The following is a 27510-nucleotide window of genomic DNA, read 5'->3' as shown; positions in this document are numbered from 1 at the left end:
TGAGGGGATTAATTCCCAACCCTCTTTGAAAATGGGGAGACTGAGATCCAAAGAGATGTGTGTACATACTGTGGTTCTGACACAACTCTTAACAGGCCATACCTTCCTCTACACCCACTGTTGATTGTTTTTTTACTGTACTCTATCAAGAGTCCTCTATTAAAAGCAGTAAGACTCTCTGATGCAGAGTTGGGGGTTGCCTGTAATCTCTGGTAAGGTCAGGTGTTGCTGGAGTTTAGCTTGGCTCACTGCAATTTTGATATGTGCTATGCAAACTTCCATACAAAATCAAATACATATTTACTGCAAAGAAGTATTCTTGTTTGGGGAATTCACATTTTTTTATAGAAAAAGATGAATTTGAACACAAATGGGAGATTTGGTTTGCTTTTTTTTTTCCAAAATCAATTTCATGTTTCTGCCTGTAAAGTTTGTACTTGCCCCTTGACAGTCCCTGTATTAATTTTTTCCTCACACATTCTAGATGAATACACTCAATAGGTAGACGCATTGTGCTACAGTACTTCTGCCTCAGAACTTGGCCTCCTCAGTCTGACAATCTGTGTGTTCAAGCTTGGCACATTTCTCTGAGCTGAAGTCACAATCTGTAAATCTCTTTTCAGTCAGTCAACCCCATGAGCAGGTACACAATGTTGCTTGTCACTTGGAAAAGAGGACAAAATATCTGTTTTATTATTTGAATTAGAAACAATCTTGTTTTACATGTCAATCCCAGTTCCCTCTCCATCCCCTCCTCCACTGGCCCCCACCAACCCCCTATCCCATCCACATTCTGCTCCCTAGGGAGGGTGAGGCCATTCTTGGAGGATCTTAAAAGTCTGTCATATCATTTGGAGCAGGGCCTAGACCCCCCCCCCCGCCCATGCCCCATATTTCTAGGCTGCGAGAGTATCCCTTTATGTGGAATGGGCTCCCAAAATCCTTTCATATACTAGGGATAAATACTGATCTACTACAAGAGGCCCCATCGATTTCCCAGGCCTCCTAACTGTCACCCACATTTAGTGGGTCTGGATCAGTCCTATGTGGGTTTCCCAGCTATCAGTCTGAGGTCCATGAGCTCCTCCTTATTCAGGTCAGCTATTTCTGTGGGGTTCACCAGCCCGGTCTTGACCCCTTTGCTCATCACTCCTCCCTCTCTGCAACTGGATTCCAGAGTTCAATTCAGTGTTTAGCTGTGGGTGTCTGCTTCTGCTTCCATCAGCTATGGATATAGGCTCTAAGATGGCATGTAAGGTAGACATCAATATCATTATCGGAGAAGGGCATTTAAGGTAGCCTCTCCACTGTTGCTTAGTTGGATTCATCCTTGTAGATATCTGGACATTTCCCTAGTGCCAGATTTCTCTTTAAACCTGTAATGGTTCCCTTTGTTATGGTATCTCTTTTCTTGTTCTCCTCTAGTCTTCTCCTGACTCAATCTTCCTGCTCCCTCATACCTCCTCTCCCCTCTTCTTCTCCTCTTTTGAATAGCTTCCTCTCCCCTCATCCCATGCCCCCAATTATCTCAGGAGATCTTGTCCCTTTCCCATTCTCCAGGGGACCATATATGTCTCTCTTAGGGTCCTCCTTGCTTCCCAGCTTCTCTGGTGGTGTAGATTGTAGGCTGGTAATCCTTTGTTGTATGCCTAAAATCCATATATGAGTGAGTACATTCCATGTTCGTCTTTTTGTTACTGGGTTACCTCACTCAGGTAATGGATTTCTTGTAATTCCATCCATTTGCCTGCAAAATTTCAAGATTTTATTGTTTTTGGTTTTTTTTTCTGCTGAATAGTAATCCATTGTGTAAATGTACCACATTTTCTTTATCCATTCTTCAGTTGAGGGGCATCTAGGTTGCTTCCAGGTTTGGATATTACAAATAATGCTGCTATGAAATAAGTGACCTGAAAAATTCTTCCAGGGAACTCCTACAGCTGATAAACCTCTTCAGCAAAGTAACAGGAAACAGGATTAACTAAAAAAAAAATTCAGTAGCCCTACTATATACAGACAATAAATGGGGTAAGAAAGAAATCAGAGAAATATCACCCTTTACAGTTGCCACAAACAACATAAAATACCTTGGGGTAATGCTAACAAAACAAGTGAAAGACCTGTATCGTAAAGTAAGAAATTAGAGAAGATACCAGAAAATTGAAAGATATCCCATGCTCTTGGATAGGTATGATGAACATAGTAAAAATGGCAATCTTGCCAAAAGCAATCTACAGATTCATTGCAATCTCCATGAAAATGCCAGCATAATTCTTCACAGACCTTGAAAGAACAACACTCAATTTTATATAGAATATCTTTTTAAAAGTGTTTTAAAATACATTTTAACTGATCTTATTTTCCAGGAAATAGACATCATATCCTTTAGTTCTTTCTATTCTTTTAATTGGTAGTGTTTTTATTAAACATATGTAAGAAAATGGTCACATATTTAGTGAGGCAATGGTTATGGGTAAATAGATCAAATATAAGACACACACACACACATACACACACACACACATGTCACATACACGAAGAGGGCAAACCACATTCACATAGTTCCTAGTTGCTTGGTAATTTCACAAGCTCCCCAGGCACTCACCTGGCCCTCTGTGTGATACTTTGGGTTGATCTTTGCATGCCCTCCAGGAAACCACCTTTCACTTGACCTGGGTTGTGGTCTGACTCTACAGCTTGCTTCTCCTTCCCTGGTGTGCAGCAGTTGCAAGTCTTGGGTTGTCCTTTCTCTGTTGTTTTTACTCAGGACAGATGCTTAAAGATGCTTGTGTCAGTCTCCCCACTGCAAAATATATTCTTTATCCCACACTGACTGTCTCAACTGTTACAATTTTCATATTCAAATGCAGTTTTTCCCTTTAACATTTATTTTTAGTGCCTCTCTTCCTGTACTCCTGGGAAATGATGCTCAGTGGGACAATTGGGGCTGGATGGGGCAGTGGGGAGGAAGGAGAGAGGGAGAGAGAGAGAGAGAGAGAGAGAGAGAGAGAGAGAGAGAGAGAGAGAGAGAGAGAGAGAGAGAGAGAGAGAGAGAGAGAGGAGAGAGAGAGGAGAGAGAGAGAGGAGAGAGAGAGAGAGAGAGAGAACGAGAACCACAAAGAGCCAAAGAGCTGAGCAGCAAAACTGTGGAGAGAGGCTGGCATTTCTAAGAGTAAAGTCAACAGAGAGTCTCATGAATTAGGCACAGATTTATCACTGACAAGAAAGAAGAAAACCCCCCATGAGATTATACACCTTTAATCAAGCTCATCTTTTTTGAAAATAATTTAAAACGAATGTATGTATAGTGGCTAATAATTAGTTTCCTACTTGCCCATTTTACACATTTTTAGGTATAATTACACCAGGTCCACAGGCATGACCACCTTCCTTTGTGACTCTACTGGCGGTAGTTTTGATGAATCTTATTACAGATGTGTCCTTTACCTCTGCCCTTCAATATGATGAGGGAAGAGGACACTGATACAGGAGCAGGTCCAGGCTGCTAAATCCACGACAGTGGTAGTACGGCATTACATATTTTCTAGTTATAAGAAGTAATATAAGGAAATCAAGGAATATAGATTAAAGATTTTCAATGGTTTTTTTTTTTTTTTTGGTCTTTCTAGACTGGGTTTCTTTGTGGCTTTGGAGGCTGTCCTGGAACTAGCTCTTGTAGACCAGGCTGGTCTCGAACTCACAGAGATCCTCCTGCCTCTGCCTGCCTACTGCTGGGATTAAAGGCATGCACCACCATCGCCCAGCTCATATATTTTTTTACCAAAGAAAAAGTATGTTTTTATGAATATGCTCTACCTAAAATATATAACAAGTAGAACTTGGAAGAACTTACTCTTCTTCATCTCATGTGCTATTAGAACACTTTTTGAGTGACCACATTGCTATGCATTCTCCTTCCAGGCCTGCTGTGTCATGCCTGTTTGGGTTTACTTTCTGTTGCATTTCTTCTTCCTGACTATCTTTTTCACATGTGTTTTCTATTCCTGCCATAGTGCTTCATGAGGCAATTTTGTGGAAGGCTATATGAGTGATCTATTGTCCCAGTTTTCCAATATTGGACAGTCCCTTATATATGAGTAAAAAATGTAAAAGTGTGACAGTAGATTCGAACTTACCATTTCAAATACTGTACAGAGATCTGACCTGTGTCACTTACTCTCTGTTGTATTGATTGTTGTTGATGTGAAATTTGATGTATTCCCACCTCATCACTTTTAATGTAATCGATGTCATTCATTCATCAATTTTGCTATACTTGAGAGGGGAAACATTTTAATCTTTCATTTGCCACAGTAATTCTTCCTTATACTCTTGTTGCCATCATTTTCCAAATATTGTGGTCTCCCTTCTGTTTCTGGGACTTCCATATTGCATGTGCTAATCTGATTCATGGTGTTCGTTGTTATAGATCTTTTGTAACCCTGTCGATTCTCTTCACTTCTTATCTCTCTGTTCCTTATATTTAGTATTTTGTATTGATAAATGTTCATGGTGCCTGCCTCTTTTCTACCCTCAAACATGCCTAGTAGTTGTTTGTTTCTAGTTATGTTTTTTTTCATAGAGTTTGGTTTTGCTCTCTTTCTCCTTATCAATAATTTCATTTTATTCATGATCTTTCATGATCTTTTTTTTATTTGCTCTTTATCTTTCTTTAGTTTTTTTTTTTTTGATTTTTGGTTTTTACAAGACAGGGTTTCTCTGTATTTTTTTTGAAGCTGTCAGTCCAGTCTGGCCTCGAACTCACAGAGATCCGCCTGCCTCTGCCTCCCGAGTGCTGGGATTAAAGGCGTGTGCCACCACCGCCCGGCCTAGTTTTTTTTTCTTAAGATAGTTTTAGGAACCATTTTACTATGATGTATTTCCTTGAGATTGTTTCCTTTGGTTTATTTTTTATTATGAATAGTTCATCCTTTTTTTACTGTTTTTTGTGATTTTTTTCTATTATTGTTGAAAAATGCAAAAATGCACACTTTATACTGAAATATATTGGTCCCTCGGGAAATAAGATCCCTTTCACCCAAGCCTTTGCTGTATTTCTCTTTCCTTCTTTTGGGGGATGGTGCTGGGGGTTACTTTTGCTTGTCTTTGTGGCAAGAATCTCCTTTAGATCAAAACTGGGAGAGTTAGATATCTTTCCTGAGTGCACTTGCACTCCCTCTCCTGAGCATGTGGAATAACTGTCTGACTTCATTCCTGTATGCTATGGTTTGAACATTCTAGTCATAAGTGTGTTCCCCGGGAAACAGGAAACAGTGACATACACAGGGCAATCCTAAGTGGCTGCTCTTAAATTGCTGGGAAGACACAATACCATAGTGGAAACTTAGCAACTAATTCTGTGAGTGGAAGCAATTGAATCCTTGCAAAGATCTTTGGTACTTGGAATGTGAGGCACTCTCTGACTTCCCTGTTTGCCCTAGGGAGATGAGCACCTGCTTGCCAAGGTGTGTGTGTGGTGGGGGCTTGTTTAGTAGGTGCTGTGTAAAGAGAAGCCTTCCCGCCAGCCTGTTCTAGAGCTGCATCAGTCCCAAATGAACACACAGGAGGCTATATTAATTATGAAGCTGTTGGCGTTGCTTGTTTCTTACTGGCTAGCTCTGACTTAAGTATTCATCCCATAATTGTTAATCTAAGTATTTCTCTTCCCGGAGAAGTTTCCAGGCTTCTTATCCCTAAGGTGGTTACATCTTGACTCCTGTGTTTCTCCTACCCAGAGTCCTCTCGGACTCCTAGTCCCACCTATCTTGCTTCCCTATTGGCCAACCGTACTTTATTGACATATACACAGGACTTCCCCCATCAGTGCTGTACTGAGAAATGAAATTAACCTAAATTAACCACATTTACCGGGCTTCTGCTTGGAAGTTGGAATTCTTCAATAGACTCTAGAGCTCTAAATCTGCTGCATCTTAGAGACTATGTCACTGCTTCATTTGTCCAGTGGGCAAGACAGACTTCCTTTTGTGCTTCCCACAATGCCAACTTCCCAGAGCCTTCTGTCTGTGTGTATTCCTCTTACTGGATCTTCTGGAGTCCGGTGAGATTTCTTCCTTTTACCTTCTGTCTTCTCCTGTTAAAAACAAGAATGCTAAGGGAATCAATTCAGTCATTGTTCAATTATGAGTCCTACTGTGTTTTAACTACTGTTACAGTAGGGCTCATCATTTATCCTTCAGTTCATTTTATAGGAAAACCATCTTTATCATCATACTCAGTGTTCCCCAAGGTTTATTATTCCTCATAAGATGTATATTTGGTTTGACACAACACCATATTTTCTAATATCTCACAATCTAAACTCTTCATCCTCCCTCTGATCATTGATCACATGTCCTGTTTTGTTCCTGTATTCATCAACAAGGTCTTTGGACATGAAAATGATTCTCAGATTTGTGCCATTCCATTTATTTCACTGCCCATCATTTTAGGTCATTCTTTTTCTCCACATTACAAATGATTCATCACCCTTTTTCTATTTCTTTCATATTCCAGCTGAATATCCTTAAACAGTTCCTGTTCAAGGAGTTGATGTTTTCTTCCTGTGGCTGTCTTACTTCCTGCCACATCGTTTCTTCTTTTATCTAGATGTTCAGGGTATCCCATGACCTACCTTACTCATATCCCAGTTTGTTCTGTGTATGACCTTTGCTCTTGATATGATGTTACTGTTCTTGAAAAATGCCCAGTTAATTTTCCCTTTCACTTTTGCTTGCTGGTACTTCCTCATCTTTTGACCTACGAGCAATCCTTTTCATCAAAAGAAAAAACACTTGTACTTCATTTTGACGCTCTCTTCCTCATGTCTGCCTCATTTCCTGACTCTGTCTCTGTATCTGCCTTGACACACCTGATGTCCCATGGCTTAATTATAAAAGGATCCTATATGTTCCTTGCCACCACATTTCTCAGCTTCATATGCAAAATGTCAATTTCACTGATATTTTCCTAGAAGATTCTTCTGTGTAGCAATGTGTGCCTCATTGTAAAGGCTACCGTGAAATCTGTTAGACTACTGTGATAATTGGTTAATGCTACTTAATGTTCCCATCATCTAATGTATGCCTCTTTGTAGACTGATGCAATTAGTTCATGTACATTAATCCTGACTTTCATCTATATTTTATAAAACCAGAATGATAACATAGTATGGAGGAGTCCTGTAGATGTAATTTAAAATCATAAATCACAAACTCAGATTTGACTGGTCCTTTTCTAGCCAGTTGTTCTTGTGATGAGATTGGAGGCACACAATTCTTAACTGGGCTACTTGCCAATGGCAGCACAGTTACTAGGAAAGCTGACCACTAACTCAGTGAGAAGTTTCTGTATTTCTGGCTACATATTCTTTTCATTTCCTTTTTCATACCCACCTAAAATGTGTACCCTAGTTCCTGTATCACCCTTATTCCTCACTTTGTTCTGAGGATATAGACTAGCAACTTAGTTGGTATTTATGGATTAGTTGTTTGAATCTGTAATTTGAAAATTGGAAATTTTGGAAAGTAAACTATGGACTTTGTGCCACACTTATCTGTTAGATGCAATTGTGAGCGTGCGAAGGGTTCACCATGAACTATGTCTGTTGGCTTGGGGTGGTAAGGAAAGGAAGCAGGAGAGGAAGTTAGATACACCTTGAGCAAATCAAGGTTTTTTATTTTTAGTCTTCTGCTACTGTTTGGAAAGTACAGCCTCCGTTCATGGCAACCTCACATGTGTTTCCTTAATGCTGTTTTAAAAAGGGGGAAATAAATATGGGATTTTTTTTGTAGTGAAAATAGTAAAATCACATAGATTTCCCCTTTTTATATTGGTGAAACTTCAAATCCCCAAAGCACAGATTTCTCAACTTCATTTCTGTGTGTCAAATCACACCACATAGAATAGGAGACTGGAACCAATAAAACCCAGTATGATGAGATAGGCTGTTGAACCCTTAGGGAACAGTGTAGTAAGAAGAAGACGGGAGCCAGTGACATTGCTACTCCATATTCAATGGCGTGCTTGCCCAGCTAGGGAGTTGCCCTTGGAGAAAGGGGCCTCAGAACTGATGACACAAGGATAGAGTACTGTATTCTTTTGCTAAAGCTGTCCCTTCTCTGTAACATTCCATGGTAACATTTATCCTGGGTGTCTCACAACCCCTGCCCCCAATCCTGATAAATGATTGTGTCTGAAGACCAATCTAAAAAGTTTTATGGATTATTAGAGAACAACAAAAAGCGGCATGTTCATGCCTGTGATGATCCAGTGTCCTCCAAAGGATGGGGCACAGCTGAGCACAAGCAGCAATGGTAGGAAAGCTTGGAGTCCACAGAGGCAGGGTGTAGCTAGAAGTGTGGTAGTAGTCCTGATGTTGGCAGAGGGAAGCTTTGGGAAGTGGAGCATTTCATGAAGGAGAAGTAGCTATGTGAAGGAAGGCAGAGATGGGTGTGGGGGATGGGGTGGGAGGAGGGCTTTGGCGGCAGGGCACAGAACCTTTGTAGGAATCTCACTTTCTTCAGGGCGGATGGTTCAGCATGTTTTTGTGTTTGTGGATAACAGTGTCCTCTGAGGCAAATGGGAGCGTATATTGCTAGAAGAAAGGTTGGTAACAATCTCTCATTAATGAGAGGTTCTATGCAGTCTCCAGAAAGTATTGTGGCAGGAGGATGAAAATAATGCCTTTCTTATTTGTGGATTTTTTTCATATTATTGTCATTGTTCTTTAATTGAGTATATATTAAGCTCCAACAGGCTGCTACAAATACTATTAACTTATAGTTGATTTTTCAGAACAGTCAGAAGATTTAGCAACACCAGCAAATGGAAAGTCACAGCACCCCTTGGAGGTTGTAAACATATTTGCCCTTTCTACAAATTCAAAGTGAAGTAGGCTGTGCTCAGCCCTCCTAGGACTGTGGATGAGATCCAAGAATGAGTGGATGAGTAGAGAAAAGTATTTTCCATCATTAGGAATTGGATTAGAATGTATTACTAAGGAATTATGCTTAAATGTACTTAGAGCTGTGAGGTCTTAATTAAATTGTTCCACTTACTACTGTTAGCATTTTGGTTAGCAACCAGCTTCCAAACTATGCCACTATATTTCAAATTTAGTGTGGAAAAGAATTTGGAAAGAGACTAAATGCTTAGTGCTCACAGCTTTATATTTATTCAGTCTATGGGAGGTGCTGGGGCTGCACTTTTTAATAGATGTCTCAGATACTTCTGCAATCGAAGATAGCTCAGTTCCCCTTGAAGACCCAGGGCTCTTTCCTTCATCCATTAGCAGGCTCCAAGAACATTCCTAATGCAATCCTCCTGGAGAAGCATTCCCCCTTACCAGTCACAGAAGACCTGTTATAGCCTCAGCTTTCTGACTGTCATGTCCTCCCCTTCACCCGGTCTCCAACTTATCTTTCTGGGGTTGTTTGATACTCTTCTGTTTCTTAAGTGGAAACCAAAATGAAGAGCATAGAAGTAGTTAAAGAGTAGGCATCTTTAAATGCAGTGGAACTTAGATCTCCTTACGTGTGAACAACTTTGTGGCTGAGCAAGACTTAAGTCAGTTACAAAATCTTTAGACCTGGTTGAAGTGAAATATTGCTTACAGACAGAATTAATGTCTGAAGAGGGGAAAAGTGGGAAGGCAAGGCAGAATGACCAGTTCAGGTTTTCCTTATTCCTTTGTTTGGTGATTTTATTCACACAGACTCAGCACTGAGCCATTCCGGAGGACACAGTAGGTCTTTGATCATCATTGACTCTGAGTAGACTGGGAACAAGGAAGCGTTTGTCAGCAAGGCGTACAATGAGCCATGGGCAGAATTCTGGACCAGAGGAAGGCTTTTAAAGTTCAGATAAGAATAGGGAGACTTGAAAAGACATCGTCCCTTGTCACCTTCAGAATTTCTTCATCCTCTGGATGGTGATGTTACTTGTCATGGCTGGCTATTAATTTGTAATGCACCCACAGGATAGGTACTTGCTTAAGGCATGATTGTTTCTTACGTTGCAGAATCACATTCCTGATTGGGTGAGATCTGTGGTTTTCTGATTTTTGTCTCATACTTTTTATCAATGGTAACCTTGGGCACAAAAATAGGAATTCCTGTTGGGAGCGTTAACATAAACTGTCTGAGCAGTTCCTAAAATATATGTGATTCATACCATGTGTTTGTTCCCACAACTGCACTGAGTCCCAAGATACAATTGCCCATGCCCACTCTCTGCTTCGTCATGGGGCTGTGTTTATCCTTTAACCTGCCACATCTGGGAGCTGGGCCAACTTCCTTGTAAGATCTATACTTGTATGGTGTGATCACCCATGACCCTTTGAGTCTGACCTTGCTTTGCTCCTTCCCGATGAGCTGTGTTGCTGACAGGCATGCTTACATTGTACTGTCCATCCAGCATCTTCATGCTCTTCAGCTAAATGACTTAAATAGTGTTCTCCACTAAGGTCTCCTCGGTTGTTGTTTTCTCCCTGCATCCCTCTCTGATTTTACTCTTTGTCTGCTCTCTCTGTTTTGATTTGTTTTCTCTCATGTCTTTTGCCCCATACACTTTCCCACATGTCCTCTGCCTTCTCATGAGATTTGTAGACATATCCATACTGGAAGGACTGATTCTCCCTTCTTTCTCCTTCCTTCTCTGTGTCTCTTCTCTATCCCCTCTTATTCCTTTGTGCTCACTTCCTCCATTGCCATATACTTTCTTGTCCATTGTGCCAGTACATTCTGAATATTGAATATCAACGATCCTACAAAGGGAATTAGATGTCAAACAAGACTGGTATCAAAGCTTTAGTTTCTTTTGGGAATTTTAAAGGAAGTTTGCATGTGTATGTGTGTGTGCCTATGCTTGTGCACGTGTGTATGTGTGTGTGTGTGTATGTACGTGTACACATGTGCTGGTGCACATGAAAATATGTGTGCATGTGTGTAGAGGCCAGAGGGGACTCAGTCAAGTAGGCTGACTGGCCAGTTAGCTCCACGAATTTTTCTTTATTTACCCCCAATCCCAATTTCAGTCCTAGAAATAGTGGTGCTTAACCACCATTTCCACCATTTTGTATGTGCTAGGAATCTGGACTCATGTCCCCATACTTCTGGAGTGTTCTGGGTTATCTGTTGTCCACTTGACACAAACTAGAATTATATGAGAGGAGGAAACCTGAATTGAGGCAATGACTCCATGAGACCCAGCTATAAGACATTTTTTAAATTAGTTATTGATGGGGGAGAGTCCAGTCCATTGTGAGTGGTTCCATCCCTGAGATAGTAGTCCTGGGTTCCATAAGAAAACCCATGGGCATCAAGCCAGTAAGCAGCACTCCTCCCTGACCTGCATGTCAGCTCCTGCCTCCAGGTTCTTGCCCTGTGTGAGTTCCTGTCCTGACTTTCTTCGATGATGAACACTGCTATAGAAGTATAAAGTTAGGTAAAGTCTTTGTTCCCCACATTTCTTTGCTCCTGGTATTTCATCACAACAATAGTAACTAAGTAGGGGAGAACACTTTACCAATTTATTGTCTCCCAGTGGCCTGGAAGCCTGTCTCTTTATGTGCTTGTATCTATGGCCTCTTTCTTGGTGATCTAGTAAGTTCATTTAATCTTAGCTTGACTGTGGACAGGATCTTCCCCTTTTGACATTCCATTTTGATTTAAAACCACATGTAAGGACTTTGCAGAGAGGCAGGCTTGTAGCCCCAGCTCCAGCTCTTGTATTTTCTGCCTGCATGGCCTGAAGTGGGCTCCTTTTGATTTTTGATATCCAGTGCTGTTAAACAGGGATAATAACGTCTACAGGTTTCTCAGGCTTCTTGGATGCTTAGTGAAATGTGAAGCTTTTCTAAGTGTAACTCCCTCTGTTGACAATGACAGTGTAAGAGTGTATATGTAGGCTTGGGATAGTGACCCAGATTACTGCTGCATGCTCAAAGGAGATTCATCAGAAGGGAAAAAGAAGTGTGACAAGGAGAAAATAGCATCTCGACTTGGGGTGCTTCTTTGGCAGCTAATCTACCTTTTATCGCTGGCAAATACAATTTTCTAATTTTCAATAATTCGTCATAATCATGACTTCCATTTGAGGCTTTTGTGATAAGATGTAATGTGTGTCTTGCCTTCTCCTCAGCTAACTGCCTGCTGGAATCCAACCAGTCTCACCTTGTTGCTTCCATTTCCTTTAGAGTAGGTGACTCTTAAACAATGGACACCCTCTAGAAAAATGTTATCTATAACTAGTGAAATGTAACTATGACTTCTGCAGTTCCATGTATCAAACAATGCTTAAGCTGAATGGAAGCTGAATGGTTAGAAAGGAGGCTATAACTGAAAACATCAAAACACACTACAAACTAAGTAAAAAAAAAAAGGAAGACCTTTATACCCCTATATTGCCATGCAGTCATGTGAATAGACAGAGGAACACTTACTTTTTGTAAGAGAGCAGAAAGAGAAAGTCTCAGCTCATATTGTTGGTAAGAGTCTTAGAAAGGGACAGTGATTTGCCCAGCTGTCCCCTGTATGTGAGTGAGGCCATAGCCAGAATCATTACCCAGTGTGATACTTTGCTCCGTCTCTGTTTTGCGTGGAGAGTTTTGAGGTTGACTGAATTGGTAGGAAGTGGCATATTTGGGTATAACATGTCAGAGTTGTGCTCATTTTCTGGCCTTAGCACATTTATGAGCTTTTTAGGGCAGAGCCTCCGTACTGCCTTCTTTTCTCCTGAGTCGGGCTATTGGAATTAGGGAGCTGTGGTTAACAGATCTACATGTCTCATGGATATCACATGCCTAGGTGACTGTTAAGCTTTTGCTTCCTTATTGAATAAAATGTGGCCACAGTCTGATTCTAAGGCATATAGACACTGATTGTAGGGTTTCCATATGTTTATGTTGCACTGTGGACAAGGATGAAGATGGACTCTTCCCTTTATATTGCTGTTCATATCCCATAATGAGACTGGAAATCTGTGAATGTTGTTTTCTTGGATCCTTCTAGTGTCTAGGCTTTCTCATTTGGAAGAGGGAGTAAAATTAGCTTTCCTGTTTATTTTATAAGCTTCTGAAATGAGCCTTTGATGCAATCTATGTGTTTTGGCATGGGAGATGTTTCAGAGTATGTGTGGGGAAGAGGGAGCACCTTCTAGCCTTTCAGCACTGCTAATGAGCTGTTATATTAGATGGGTCAAATCATCTCTTTATGAGAATTTTATCATGGATGAAGGAGGTTGTTGGAAGAGCTATTTGAGTGCCCCTTGCCTTTTAGGTCTAACATTTCATTAGCCTGCCTGCCCTTTTCTATGCTAATTGTTGCCAATCACTCTCATGAATTTGCCTTCTCTGCATACCCGGATTAGTGGTTGTGCTAGTTAGGGTTTTCCTTTGCTGTGATAAAACACCATGACTAAAAGTAACTTGGGAAGGAAAGGGTTTATTTCATCTTATACTTCCAGCAGACAGTCCTTCACCAGGAGAAGTCAGAGCAGGAACTCAAAGTCCAGCAGGACCCTGGAGGCAAGAACTGAAGGAGAAACCCCAGAGGAGCACTATATACTGGCCCTCACTTTCTGTGCTGGGCCTTCTTTGTAACTATTTCTATTTCTTGATTCAAGCATGGGGAAGTTGAAAGTCCTATAGCAGCCAGGAGTTGGTGGTGCACACCTTCAATCCCAGCACTTGGGAGGCAGAGGCAGGCGGATCTCGGTGAGTTCGAGGTTAGCCTGGTCTATAGAGCTAGTTCCAGGACAGCCTCCAAAACAATACAAAGAAACCCTGTCTCAAAACAACAACAACAACAAAAAAAGTCCTATAGTAATTACAAACTAACGACAAGAATAGAGGCCAATCATCCTGGGAGCAGATTTATCTCTTCATCCTTTTGCTTAGGAGACATGAGGGTTGTTTTTCAGAACAAGCAGAACAAGTCCCTGAGGTCCTTAGAGGATGGATGAGTTGCCCACATTGCTGATGAGCTCAGTCTGACCCTTCTGAATGGTTGTCACTCTTCTTGTCTCCTCAGCATGTATCCTTAGGATTGACTTCCAAATAACATGCATTCAGGCATTGTTTCATGGGCATTGTTTCTCAGGGAAGGCAGATTTGGACAATGAGATCTTTCTAGTAATGACTGAAGAGTGTGGGAACTTATTACATTGTCTGCTTTATCTGAATGCATGTGCTATCTAGAGCAAACATCAGGCAGAGCATCAGGAGACTCGTCCTAGTTGGTCTTTAGCCTCTGGCAAGTTATTTAACCATTAGATGACTGGCAGAACCACAGTGAGAATGTGCTATTAAGACATGTTTGCCAGTTGGTGTCATCCTTGTAGATCTCTGGAAATATCACCAGTGCCTGATCTCTCCTCAAACTTAAAATGGCTCCCTCTGTTATGATATCTCTCTTCCTGCTCTTCTCTATTTTTCCCCCTACTCAGCCTTCAAACTAAGCAATAGTGAAGAAACGACCTTAAATGTGCCTCCCTGATAATGAGTTTGACACTACCTTATATGCCATCCTAGAACCTACATCCAGTGACTGATGGAAGCAGAGGCACTGAACTGAACTCCTGGAACCCAGTGACAGAGAGGGTGGAATGATGTGCAAAGGGGTCAAGACTGGACTAGTGAAACCCAGAAAAACAGTTGACCTGAACAAGGAGGAGATCTTGTACCACAGACTGATAACTGAGAGGCCAAAATGAGACTGATCCAGACCCCCTGAAAGTGGGTGTCAATGAGGAGGCCTAGGCAACCTAGGGGGCTTTGGGTAGTAGATCAGTATTTATACCTGGCACACGAATGGACTTTGTATCCCACAATGAGGGATGCTCTCTCAGCCTGGACACTTGGGGGGAGGGCCTAGGCCCTACCCTGAATGAAATGACAGACTCTGGAGATCCCTCATGGAGAGCCTCACCCTCCCTGGTGAATGGAGTGGGAATTGGTCATTGAGGGGTAAGGGGTGGGGGGGGGCAGGGGAGAGGGGAGAGAGAGGGAGTTGGGATTGACATGTGAAAGAAGCTTGTTTGTAAGTTAAATATATATATATATATACATATATATATATATACATGTTTGTAAGATTGTAGGATTCTTTAATATACTCTTAGGACTGCTTTGTGAAGAGTAAAGGTACTGAGAGTGATTCAGAGTATCAAGAAGGGTTGGTGTAAGAACTTGGACAGAATTCCAGAGATGGAGCCAAGATACAAAAGAAGAGACATCTGGGAGGGAGAAAGTGCCCTTTCCTTGTTCCTAATGAGGATGAAAATGAGACTCAAAGCTATTATATGAGGTCCAAGGGCAGAGGGTGGGGGCTGGGGAGTTGTTCCTGTAAAAGTCATTAGAATGAAGCTGGGACTTGTTAGTCAGTTGCTACAAGGGGAAATGGGGATCAGTCCCAGTGTAGAGGAGAGCACAGAGACTGTTGCTGGTGGAGGTCTACAAGCTTGGGCTGGCTGAACTCCGTAATTACTTGTTACACTGTTTTGCTCAGGTTAATCCTGTGACTTGAGTCTCTGTGGTTAGAATCTCATGACTCAGGCTATAAGCAGTTGGGTATTTTGTGCTACAGTAATGTATAGAAGTTGGACTTGATTATATCCTGTGTTCTGCTGGTACCCCAAGGGAACACTTAATGAGTGATGCTTACTTCTAGAAGAAGAAGAATTAACAATAGCTATATTATACCTATTAATTTATAGTTACTGGGTTGCTCTAATTAATGCTATTTATGAAAATCATCGTAATTATAGCACTTTACAAAGTATGTTCCCATCCAGTTTCTTATCCAAGTCTTTAGCAGCTCTCTGACTGAGGTAGGGTAAGTGATGGTCCCTTACTTTTCTGATGAACAAGTGATGGCTCACAGAAGTGTTTAACCAGACTTCCATCCAGTGTCCTTAACAATGTGCTGTGCTAGCTATGTGTATATATAAATGCAGTCACCAAATTTCTGCTTATGATAATTTGAGGTTCACACACAAGAAAAACAAATTCCCTGGGTCCTCAGTAGTTGTCCTGTGGCATGGTGTGCCCTGCCTGTTGATCTAATGCCAGATCTGGCTATACTGAATGTTCTCTGACATTTCAAAAGTTAAAGAGATCTTTGTTTTTCCTTTTTTAAAAGATGTTGATACTGTTGAACTGTGGGTAAAGACAGACCCTGTGATAGAGACATCAGCATTATTTCTCTAATAAACACTCACCAGCCTTGGTAGTTTCGTCATGTTCCAGTGAGATGAGTCAGTGGTTGAATGCTTTGATGGGCAAGTCCAATGACCTGGGTTCCATCCCCAGAGACACATAAAAGTGGAAGGAGAGAACCAACTCTACAAAGTTATCTTCTAACCTCCAATACAGAGTATGGCTTGTAGGTGCCTATACATGTACCCACATGAGAGTGTATGCGCGCACACGCGCATGCACACACACACACACACACACAAATAATAAATAAAATAATATAAAATTAAAAGTTTGAATAATACTGAAACTCAGATTCTGACAAAAACACAACCTACCTCTTTTACCACTCTTTTTCCAGTGTGGGCTGGGACAGAGTTCTAAGGGTAATCTTTTGGTTTCATCAATCCAACCTTTGAAGTGTGTGCTCCCCAGCCTGCTACTCATTTGAATAAATGTACTCACAGGCACACCTACTCTGAACCATTTGATTTCAATTTTAGATCCTATAGTAGAGTACTTCCTGCTTTCTGGTATACCTCATGTTCCTCACCCGAAAGGCATTGATATAAAAATGGAATTCATCTATAAAAGTTTTTAAAATGCCTATGGAAACATTCACAGTTCTTGCCCTGAGAAAGGCTGTGGGAAAACAAGTTACATCTTTACATTCATCAACCTTGCCGTTACTGCAGGCACCAGAAGGGCAGTATACAAATGGATGGAAAAGATGTTTGGATGGTAGTCGATATGATATGGAAAGTAAACAGAGCAGACTGAAGGTAACATGACAGTAGTCTCAGCAGCATTATCCCGAGTGGCAAAATCATGAGATTTTACAACTTGCTAACAGGTGCCCATATTTAAAGAGGGCTCACACACAAGGAGGTAAGGTGATCATCTAGGACAGGATCTATGAAGCTGAATCCCAGTTTTCAAAACACATGTAGCTGACCTTCCCAGTTCACTTGGTGTAAACCCGGGTCTGTGGGGTCTTAGCTTGTGCTGACTATCTTTGCATAATAAAGACCAATGTATCAGTCACCAGCAATGTTGCCTTACCACATTTAAATGACTTCCGAGACTCCGGGAAAGTGGCATTGTGGGAAAAGCACTCAAATATGGGGGGAGGGGATAATCAGTTCATGAACTGTGTAAATGCTTCTGAGGGCAGATAATATTGGTACATAAGTCCCATTGCTCCCAGCTCCCTCACACGTACTCCAAATGCTCACTATGCCGTCCTCCTGTGACCAGTGACCAGTGTCCTGTGCAGCTCTGTGACCAGTGTCCTGTGCAGCTCTGTGGCCAGTGTCCTGTGCAGCTCTGTGGCCAGTGTCCTGTGCAGCTCTGTGGCCACAGTCCTAAGTGACCTCTATGTACTTCATGTTTTATGAGCTTTCCTTAGGCTCCCCTCACACGTACGTGCCTAAACCACTGACCAGATAATATATAGTTTCACACTTCATGGTGCCAAGTGTTGACTTTTCTTAGGGGACACAGTTTTTCCTCCTTAGCCATTGCTTCTCTGGTAACCCATCATCAACGATTTCTGAGGGCCTCAGTGGTTCTGGTCCTTGAATGCAGGCATTGGGGCACTGACTTCTACTTAAATCAGAGTGTCTACATGTATGGCTTTAGAGAACAACATTTCAAGGGTTTTTCTGTTTTCATATATGTCAAAATTGATGATTGTCTTCCTGCCTACCTTATTAAGATTTCACCAAAAAAAAAACTTTTGAAAAAATATGGCATATAGAAAACAGTACAAAAGAGCAAATTATAGCATGAGAGATTTGAACTCCTAATGTTACCCATAGATTTTTATTGAATTTTAATATGTATGTTTTTAGCAGGGAAATCCTGGAGGCAAGACCCTGGAGGAAAGGCGGTCTAGTCTGGATGCCGAGATCGATTCCTTGACCAGTATCCTGGCTGATCTGGAGTGCAGCTCTCCCTACAAGCCTCGGCCCCCACAGGTGGGTGCCAGCCACAACATCACTTCAGGAAAATGAAGTGTATCTTAGAGCCTCTCATTCTTTCTTTCCAATTCCTTAAACAAGTGGCCCAAGGTGCACCCCAACCCCAATCTGGTAAGACCTCACTGTGCACCATAAGTCACAACCTTCTCGTGCCATAACCATGGTAAGAATACTTAGTCCTTATTAACTCTCAGCTCATAATAGGTAACCAGCAGTAACTTCTCAAACTTGTATTGTCAGCATCTTCCTTAAAAATGACACAGTGGTGCTTCACAGAGATGTTAGGGGACAGCATAGCTCATTTATTGCTGTGTGTTTTCCTTGAACCTGTCTTTGAGGATATCCACTTACACATTGTTGTAGTCTCCACATATATGACTTGGCATGCATGTCTGTATAAGGTTCCAGTGAGGAGCTGTCTTTTGTAGGACAATTCTTTGTGTTGCTTGTTGAGGAAGCATCTATTTTTGCCATTGCTGTTAATAGTAATGACAAATGCTACAAAGGACTCGAGACTGCTAACAGTCCAATTCCCACACTAAAGAAAAAAACTGATTTCTTTATATTTCTATCCTCTCTGCCCCTCACTCTTTGTAACTAGGTCTTGGCTGTCCTGGAACTTACTATACAAGGAAGGCTGTCTTTGAAATCATAGAGCTGACTATCAAGTGCTGAGACTAAAGGCATTTGCCACCACACCTAGCCTTTTGGAAGTTTGTGGATACTGTTACAGAAGTCTGGCTATGTCCATTTCTCTCCAGTTTCACAGGAATTGAGTGAAATCAATGGTTGTGTTTTTAGTTCTAATGGTACACTGTTAAAGTTTCCTTTCCTATTTTTGCTTACTTTAGTGCATGGATATTTTTCTGCATTTGCATTCATTATCTGCATTTTTGGAACTGGTATTCCATCACTGAAGAGCATCCTCTACCTGGCTAAGTATTGAAAGTGTCACATCCATTACAGGGCTCTGTGTTAACAGGATTCTTAGATGCTAAAGTTAGGTAGGTCCCTTTGTCACTGTGTTTTGATCCTAACATGCTTTTATTTTTCTAGTTGATAACACACACATCACTGTGTGTCCCACTCTTACTGCTGAACAGGAGCCATTGTATGGTCAGTGTTCCTTTAACAACTCGTGGAGCCGTCCAGCTTCTTCTTTGTCAATCATTCACTGCTTATCTTTATCTAAGATTGAAGTATCCTTTTTAGACACATCCCTGTCATCTTCCTTATGCGTATAATGAGATTGGCACTTATATTGTAGGCGAAAGGCAAAAATGAACTCTTGTGTATCAGTGTTAGGTCCACCAGGCCCGACGGTGCACATGTTCCTCATTTCTTAGTCTTTGGCTGAGCTTCAGGTAGATAGCAGGCATGGTGGTTTTCGTAGGGAACAGAAAAAGAAAGGGCGCTGTTGGGAGTGGAGTCAAAGGACTTGGTAGTTGTTTTGTAGTAGCTCCTGGCACTGTGCAAGATAAACTGCAGCTGCTATGGGAAGACAATGATAGATTTTTAAGAAGGTGGCAGACTCTGAACAACCTTCTCCAATGGTGTGTGAATTCAGCTAGACCAGGTAGAATTGTTTCACTGGAGACCCAGGGTGGGGTGGGACCTGCAATCATAAGAGGCTATGGGAAGCTTGCTTTGACATTGACGTCCTGGATGTGTTTTGAGGATAAACTGAGGTTTTAGCTTGTCAGTCATAGAGAATAGAAAGTTCTAGAAGGGTCACTAGCAGGGGAAAGCTAAAATTCATTCTGAACAGAAATGCTGGAAACATGACCAACTCTGAAGATGCAGAGGGACAGAATTGAACTGCCACCTGGAAATGATGCTTACATTGTCATCAGACCTTAACCAATATTATCATTCCAGCCAATCCAACAATGCTACATGCCTAGTTTCTCAGGATAGCAGATCTCTTTTTTGCCACTAGATTCGGCTACCTTCTACAAAATGCTGCTACGCACTTGTTTTCCGCAGTGGTGTTGTTTAGTCTTTATTTTTCACTCCTGAAGACTTATTTAATTTCCCCCTCCTTTTTTATATTGGAAATTTTATTTCTCATAGTATTGATTGTGATTTATTCTCCCCTAACTCCTATGAGGTTCTTCCCACTTTCCCTCCCATCCTCTTTCTCTGTCTCTCTGTCTCTCCCTCCCTCCTTAGAAAGCGAACAAACACCTAAAGAATAATAATAAAATTTAGATAAAGTAAAAGCAAGCAAAATGGAATAGGACAGAACAAACAAAAAGAAGATAAAGCATAAGAAACACATAGACGCAGAGATGCATACATTCATACACATGGGAATCCCATAAAAACACAACACTGGAAGTCACAATTTATATGCAAAGAACATGAGAGAGAGAGAGAGAGAGAGAGAGAGAGAGAGAGAGAGAGAGAGAGAGAGAGAGAGAGAGAGATGCCCCATCAAAACATCATGCAACAAAGAAGCTCCAAAGATGCTGTTGTGTGGGGAAAAAAAAATCTGCTGGGAGATTTCTCCTTGTCGTGGTCTTTCTTCTTTAGGTCTATCTCCATACATGCCTCCCATAAAAGGTAGTAGTGCATTTTGATTGGTTCATTTAGCTGTGTTTTTACTGTCTGAATAGTCTTATTGTACAAACAAACTCACAGTCACTGACAGTGCAGACAGCAGTTTACTGATCATGAAGCACATACACAAAGTTTCTCGCTTGGGCCATCTTCTCTCTGAGACACAGACAGTTCACTTATTTATAGACAGCCACCAAGACTTAGCCGGTAAATAACTTACATTTTTGACTACTATGTGAATACAGCTGGACCCAAACCTTAAGAGTTTTGATTGACTATATGTTCTGAAACCAGATTAAGACTTTGGTTGTTATTTATTTTTAATTTTCATACTTTTGGAAAAAACCATGAAATCAGTCATATAAGTGACAGTGGTCCTTAGGAATCACTTTCCCATTAAAAAGCAAGACATTCATGAGGTTAAAATAGTAATTAGGATGACCTCTAAGCTAAATAATTTCATAATTAAATTGAAGTATACCTTCAGTGTGTCTGTTCCATTCTCAAATCAAAGGTTGGTCTAGCCTATTCTTTTCAATTATTCTAATTTAGGAAAGCAAGAGTTAATTAGGAGCTTCAGCTCCTCCTGAATTATCTTCACTCCTGTGGAACTGAATTAGATGCATTAGTATTTATTGGCTAACATAATTATATGCTATGAGAACAATAATCACACACGTAAATTTTAAAATATGTGCCAAGAGCAGATGATGTCTGCTGGAAACCCATTGCGTTGTAGCTAAAAGGCACCTGAAATGCCCTCGAAGAATAGACTTTCATATCTAACTTTGATGTTCTCTGTTTTTGAGACAAGCCAAATTTCAAATTCAAAACTGGGTGAGTCACCTGACTAGCTCTAGTAGGTTACTAGGTCTATGGTCCCTCACTCTTTAAGCACTCACTGTGTTTTCCCAGTTGTCTCTGAATCACCTTTGTGTGGCTACTTTGACTCATGATCTGCAGAACCTAGTTAGTCACCTGGCTACCTCTAGTAGATTACTAGGTCTATGGTCCCTCACTCTTGAAGTGCTCACTGTCTTTTCCCAGTTGTCTCTGAGTGACCTTTGTATGGCTACTTTAACTTGGGATCTGCAAAACATGATGCATATTGTATAATATTTGAGCAGGAAGAGGTTCCAGAGAACACATTCACATATCTCTTCTGAGTTCTCTGCTCTTGACACATTTTGCCAAAGCTTTTTTTCCCTTTTTTAAAAAACAAGTATCTCTCATCTTTATGCTGCCCAGTATTAGTTCTACTTAATTTTTTATGCTTAGGTCTCTTTGGACTGTGTTGCTGAACTCTGTATTTTGAAAATACAAAGGTATGTGTGCCTATGTCCTTACTGTAGAGAATTGCTAATCTTTTATGGCAGAGCAGAAGGAAAGAGGAATTTTCTAGAACAACGCAAAGAAGGACCTCCCTGTGCTGTTTATATTGTCATGTGCCTCACCATGTGCTGAAACTGTTCAGAGACATTGTATAAAAAAGTCAAACAGAATGTCAGCATTGTGCCATTCCGAGTCAGGGGGACCCTCCACACGGGCTCTTGTCTGCATCTGTGCTGGGAAGGACACTGAATTTCAGAAATTACAACAATGATGAAAATGAGTATCTTGTTTGAAGCATAAATGATTTCTAACGCCAATGTACAATATGTGGGGTATAAAGGAGAAGGAAAGATTTCAAACACACAGATGAAGTTAGTAACACTCTTGCTGCTTGAAGCTCTCTTGGCAAAGAGGGCCATTTTAGTTGGGAGAGCACCAGTGTTTCTGGTTATAGTGGGTTTAGATGTAATAATACCTTTGGTGGACTTTACATCATGCGTGCGGGCACACACACACACACACATACATACACCATACATATAGATAGATAACATGTGTACATAATATTTGATATATTAACTTATAAAATATTTTAGCAAAGTTTACATGCTATATATCATCTGTAAGTATCATGTGAACTGTAAAAATCAATATAAAATACATTTATCAAAATTTACATAATTAATATATATAATATATTACCTATAAAATATATATACACGTAAAATACCTTTTCTAAAATTTACATGATGGATATACAAACACACTCATATATAAACATATAAACATATCCATGATACTGCATGAAATTATACAGTTAAACATCTTAGTGTTTAGAATCAAAACTTAGCAAGCATTTCAATGTTAATAGAGAACAATCTTAGACGAGTACACATGAGAAAGGGATTCTAGGTAAACTACAACCTAAGATGATCAAAGAGTAAGTATCAGGGCTTATTTGGCCTGATACTGTATAGGTAAAGAGTTTTTGTCCATACAAGGAGAGACCATGCCTCTAAAAGGCTTACTTAGTAGCAGACTAAAGAACTATTTTCATTTATTCTGACCTATAATAGATCAGTTCTTTGTGCTGACAGCTGACAGCAAGCATAATTTCCATTAATATCTTCATATTATTTCCAAAATTCTATTTTATGATACTTGCCTTTTAATGTCTTGGCAATTTATCAAAGGATTATATGTACCCAAAGGATATCAGAAATGTAAACAAAAAACATAAGATAGTATGCTATCCTTAGATTATCCAGTCCCATGTTCTGAAAGTCCTTTGTCACCACAGTTGCAGCTTAGACTCCTACTTGGAGTTGATACTGAAGTCTGTCTTCTAGAAGATGAGGATCAATTGTGGATTTAGGGTTATTTATTCATTCTCTTGACAGAATCAGGGCTAAAATTTCTCTTAATTCCTTTTATGAGTCAGACCCTTTTTCCCACACAGGGTTGGAGACGACATTTAGGCTACATGATAAATTTTTATTGGATGATGTTAATATTCTAATGTACCTGAGTACCAGGTGACTTTTTCCAATCATAATGCATTTGAAAAGATCCAAAAGGATTTCACTGTTGTCATTTAGACGAGTGTAATATTGCAAAACTACAGAGTTGTTTGTGATTGAGAAAGGGGGGAAAGAAGAGAGAGAGTGAGACAGTAAGAGGGTAGAGCGAGCAGGCACCCCAAGTTGCTGACTGACAGTTCTCATAATCCCCTCATAAAGTAAAAAATGCTAAAGGCGACAGTGGCGAGGAACAGCTTTTGTTTAATACCATTTTCCCGTGGACTCTGGTACTGATGCACCCCTCCTAACCATGGAGCACTTGTCATTGATCGCAGCTAAGTACTGTTTCTCATTGTGAGGTGACTCTTGGTGAGCTCTTTGACGGGGGTCACTGAAAAGATGTAGTTGTGATTTAAAGGATGGAATTTTCAGCTGTACCTTCCATCCTTGGAGGTAGGGAGAAGAACTGAGATTGAAAAGAGAATGACTTTGATGAAGGCTATAAAAATCCCCAAAGAATAAGGTCAGAGAACTTCCTAGTCAGTAAAGGGGGATGGTTGTCCTTAGTTAGGCAGGGACAGAAGCTTCTACATTTAGATCCCTCCTAGACCTAGCTCAAAATTGCTCTTGCATATACTTTTTAATCTGTATCCTTTACCATGGCCTCTGTAATTCACTGCTCAATGTGAAGAGACGTTTTCCTGAGTTCCTTGAGCCACTCTAGCAAATGATCAAACTCGGTAATTTGCTGGGATCACCAAATCGAAGCCAAGTCACGCAGAAATACAAACAACGTCAAAACTTGCAGTTGGCACATGACTCTGATCAACCTGTGGGATTGTCAGGTCTGCAGTGGTTGAAGTTGTGTCATGTCAGAATTGAAATGAGCTGTGGGATATTCACGGTGTCAGAGAATTGATTGATGAGTAGAAAGTGAATCTCAAAGTGAAGATTTATATGAGGCATACATTCAGAGAACCTTTGTAGACCAACAAGAAACAGTTGGTGAGCTGTTAGAGACCAAGGTTGTAATGGATCTATCACTGGCTGTTTTGTCTCCAAGTCTGCACTGCCTCGTCACTGCCATGGGTTACACCCCCCATGAAGAACTCCCTTGACATGAACTGTTCTTCAGCACTGATCTAGGACTGCTCTCATTGTTGCAGTTGAGATTTTTAGCACATCTGGAGTTTGCTTTCAAAGGCAGGGTTTTGAAGGTGGGCCCGGTTCCTTTGGAAGACTCCTTGTTCTGAAAAACTCCTCCTCCTTCTCCTTTTCCAGGACAGAAGATTCCTGAAACATCTTAGGCCCTTTGGCAGTTGAATACATACATGCTTCATGTTGATATGGATACAGCTTGAACTGCAACTCAGCCCTCCCACACTGGGTTCATTTCATAGAGCAGTAGCTATTGAGGCAACCTGAGAAATCTGTTCAGGGAGCTTATTTTGCAGTGAAGGATGTCCATCAGGGATTCATGTGGCTTGAGGGATTAGGTACATTCATCAAGATGGAGTCTTGTGGTGCCGTGGATAGTCTCTCCTCTTGTGCTCCCATGTTCTAGCTTGCAAAAGGCAGGAGCAGCTGCAAGAAAGATTTGTTAGTAATTAAAATTTTAATGCTTCGTATTATTTAGTGCAACCCAAACATGATATTTACTGGGAGATGGAAACTGCAGCATGTGTATACTGTGTGAAGAGGCATGAGGTTCTTGCAGACAAAAGATTTTACTTTTGTTGAGATTCGTGATGTGAGCATAGTATTCTTTTGAAGCAGGGATTGGGATAGTGCCATGACCATATTCCTCTTCCTGCATTTTCTTCTGAAACATACCTAGCAGTTCCTGATTTGTTGAGGATGCATTTTTCTATATCCTGACACGGTCTGCTTGCTATAGCTCTCTTTCAATATGTGGTAAAAGATGAAATACTTAAAAATGTCATGTGGAAGATATTAACTGGAATACAAGAAAATGTGAACAATACCTCTGTAGAAGAAAAATGGATATGCATTTCGCAGTGCCCATGTTTAGAAGGATCTGGGTTATTTTGAACTAGTTTGTACCTGCCAGAAGACCTAAAGTTAAAGAACAATGAAGTGGGGGCGGACAAGTGGTTAGCTGACTCAGAGTTGCATGCAATGGGCTTGATGACGGGCAATTAATTTTTAGATTGCATATAATTGCACCTCTATAACATTTATACTTCTTTCTTTTTAAAAAGATGATGCTTATGTTTGTGTCATATGTGATCAACAAAATCAAACTTAGCTCCTAGATTTCCTTGTGAATATTATGAGATGTGATATTCAGAAAGAAAATTTAGCCTCCCAAATCTATCTTGCCTTGTACCCAACAAAAGCATGAGTGTCAGTTTACCATATCTAATGTAAGTAAGCATCTCCTCCTACAGTGAGCAGATAGCTGTGCAGAATGCCACGGAGCACCCACTCTGCCAAAGTCTAGGAGGTCGTGGTCCTTCTATGGCAGCACAGCTGTGGCCAAAGAGGTAGCCTTTTACTGTGATTTGCTTGGTAGACCTTGGTGACTGCTTGGCCCAGAACAAGTGTTCCATTACACTGAATCACTCAGAACAGTCACTGCTTTAACAGGAAATACACAAAGCTGCCTCTTTCTTGAGTGTTTCTATTTTGTAAAAGCATCTTAGTGGACAGAATCAGCACTATGTTCATGCTGAAGCACATATCTCATTTGTAGAATTAAAGAGTGTTCTTGTCAGAACTGGTTTCTGTATTTCTTTCTCCCACTGTTTAAATGTCTGTTTTGGTAGTAGCCTTGCTCAGACACAATCATGGTCCTTTTATCCCCCTTTCCTTTTTAAAACAGTAGATAAGCAATTGAAAGCAAATGCAATTGTGCCTCTTCATGTGAGATTGTTAGACATCATCACAAAAAGCAAGTAAAATTTGTGTATGTGTTTTAATAGAAAAGGCTTCATCTATAATTATTTATGGCCATTGTTTGTCCATTTGGACACTCTTTACTTTGTTTTGTTTAAAGCCAAAGTAAAGCATACTGATGTTGATGGGTTCTGTAGACTGATGATAGGAGGTGTTTGATCAACAACCTTACATATCATTATTGGATGTGGTGAGTAGCTGACTGATTCTCCACACAAAATGCCACGTTAGGGTCCGACACTAAAGTTATTTTCACATTGTCGGAAATTTACCAGGAAAATAAACATTTTCTTCCAGTGGATATCTTAATTTCTAATAAGAAATTTTGGTTATCTACATTTTGTCACTTGAGCGTACTTATTTCCCCACAGAACTAATGAGCTGATGTTTCATTGGAATAAAAAATAACTGGACACACAGTGCTGTTGCCTCAATATTCGTTGTCCTTTTGGTTTTCTATGTGTGAAGAAGCTATTCGTGTACTTAGACCTATCATTCTGGTCTGACATAGGGCCCACACTGAAGTGTTTGTGTAAACCATATTGTCATGTTCATATTTAGTACCACAGAAGAAAATTCAAGCTGTGTGTTATTATATTGAATCACAAATTATTCAATGAAAAGTAAAATCTCTGCACATTTTGCCTCACATAATATGCATTGCTGTGTCAATATAAATGATTAAATTCCTTAAATTTGAGGAATTACCAACAAATGATTGTGCTAAATTCCAGAAGACCCCAAGGCAAGATCAAGAATTATCTCTTGTCTAGATATAAAAGAAACATTCAAATTCATGTTTGTTCAATAAACAAATTGAAGTTGTCATCAAATCCAGGCATCTCCCCTTTAGAAATATGCTAGAAATCCTGTCTCAGGTTGACGTGGAATTAGTGTATCAGACTCACATCTGTTTTTGACTTTCCTAAATGAACATGTAATTGCACTATAAAAATGTCCCAGGTAAATAGTGTTTTTTGCAAAGGCAACTGAATGTCAACCA

The 27510-nt window shown here is 40.5% G+C and overlaps 1 protein-coding gene across 1 annotated transcript in view; it reads left to right on the top strand.

The window, feature by feature from the left end:
- LOC101828273 (LIM domain containing preferred translocation partner in lipoma) overlaps positions 1 to 27510 on the top strand; it is a 583098-nt gene that overhangs the window by 259102 nt on the left and 296486 nt on the right. Inside the window, exon 7 of the mRNA XM_040751025.1 lies at positions 18046 to 18171. Coding sequence (XP_040606959.1) covers positions 18046 to 18171 — 126 coding nt within the window. The remainder of the gene's footprint in view (positions 1 to 18045; positions 18172 to 27510) is intronic.

Source organism: Mesocricetus auratus, unplaced genomic scaffold, assembly GCF_017639785.1.
Source record: "Mesocricetus auratus isolate SY011 unplaced genomic scaffold, BCM_Maur_2.0 Super-Scaffold_100008, whole genome shotgun sequence".
Classification (NCBI taxonomy): domain Eukaryota; kingdom Metazoa; phylum Chordata; class Mammalia; order Rodentia; family Cricetidae; genus Mesocricetus; species Mesocricetus auratus.
The sequence above is the reverse complement of the archived record's forward strand: the minus strand, read 5'-3'. Positions and strand labels throughout refer to the sequence as shown.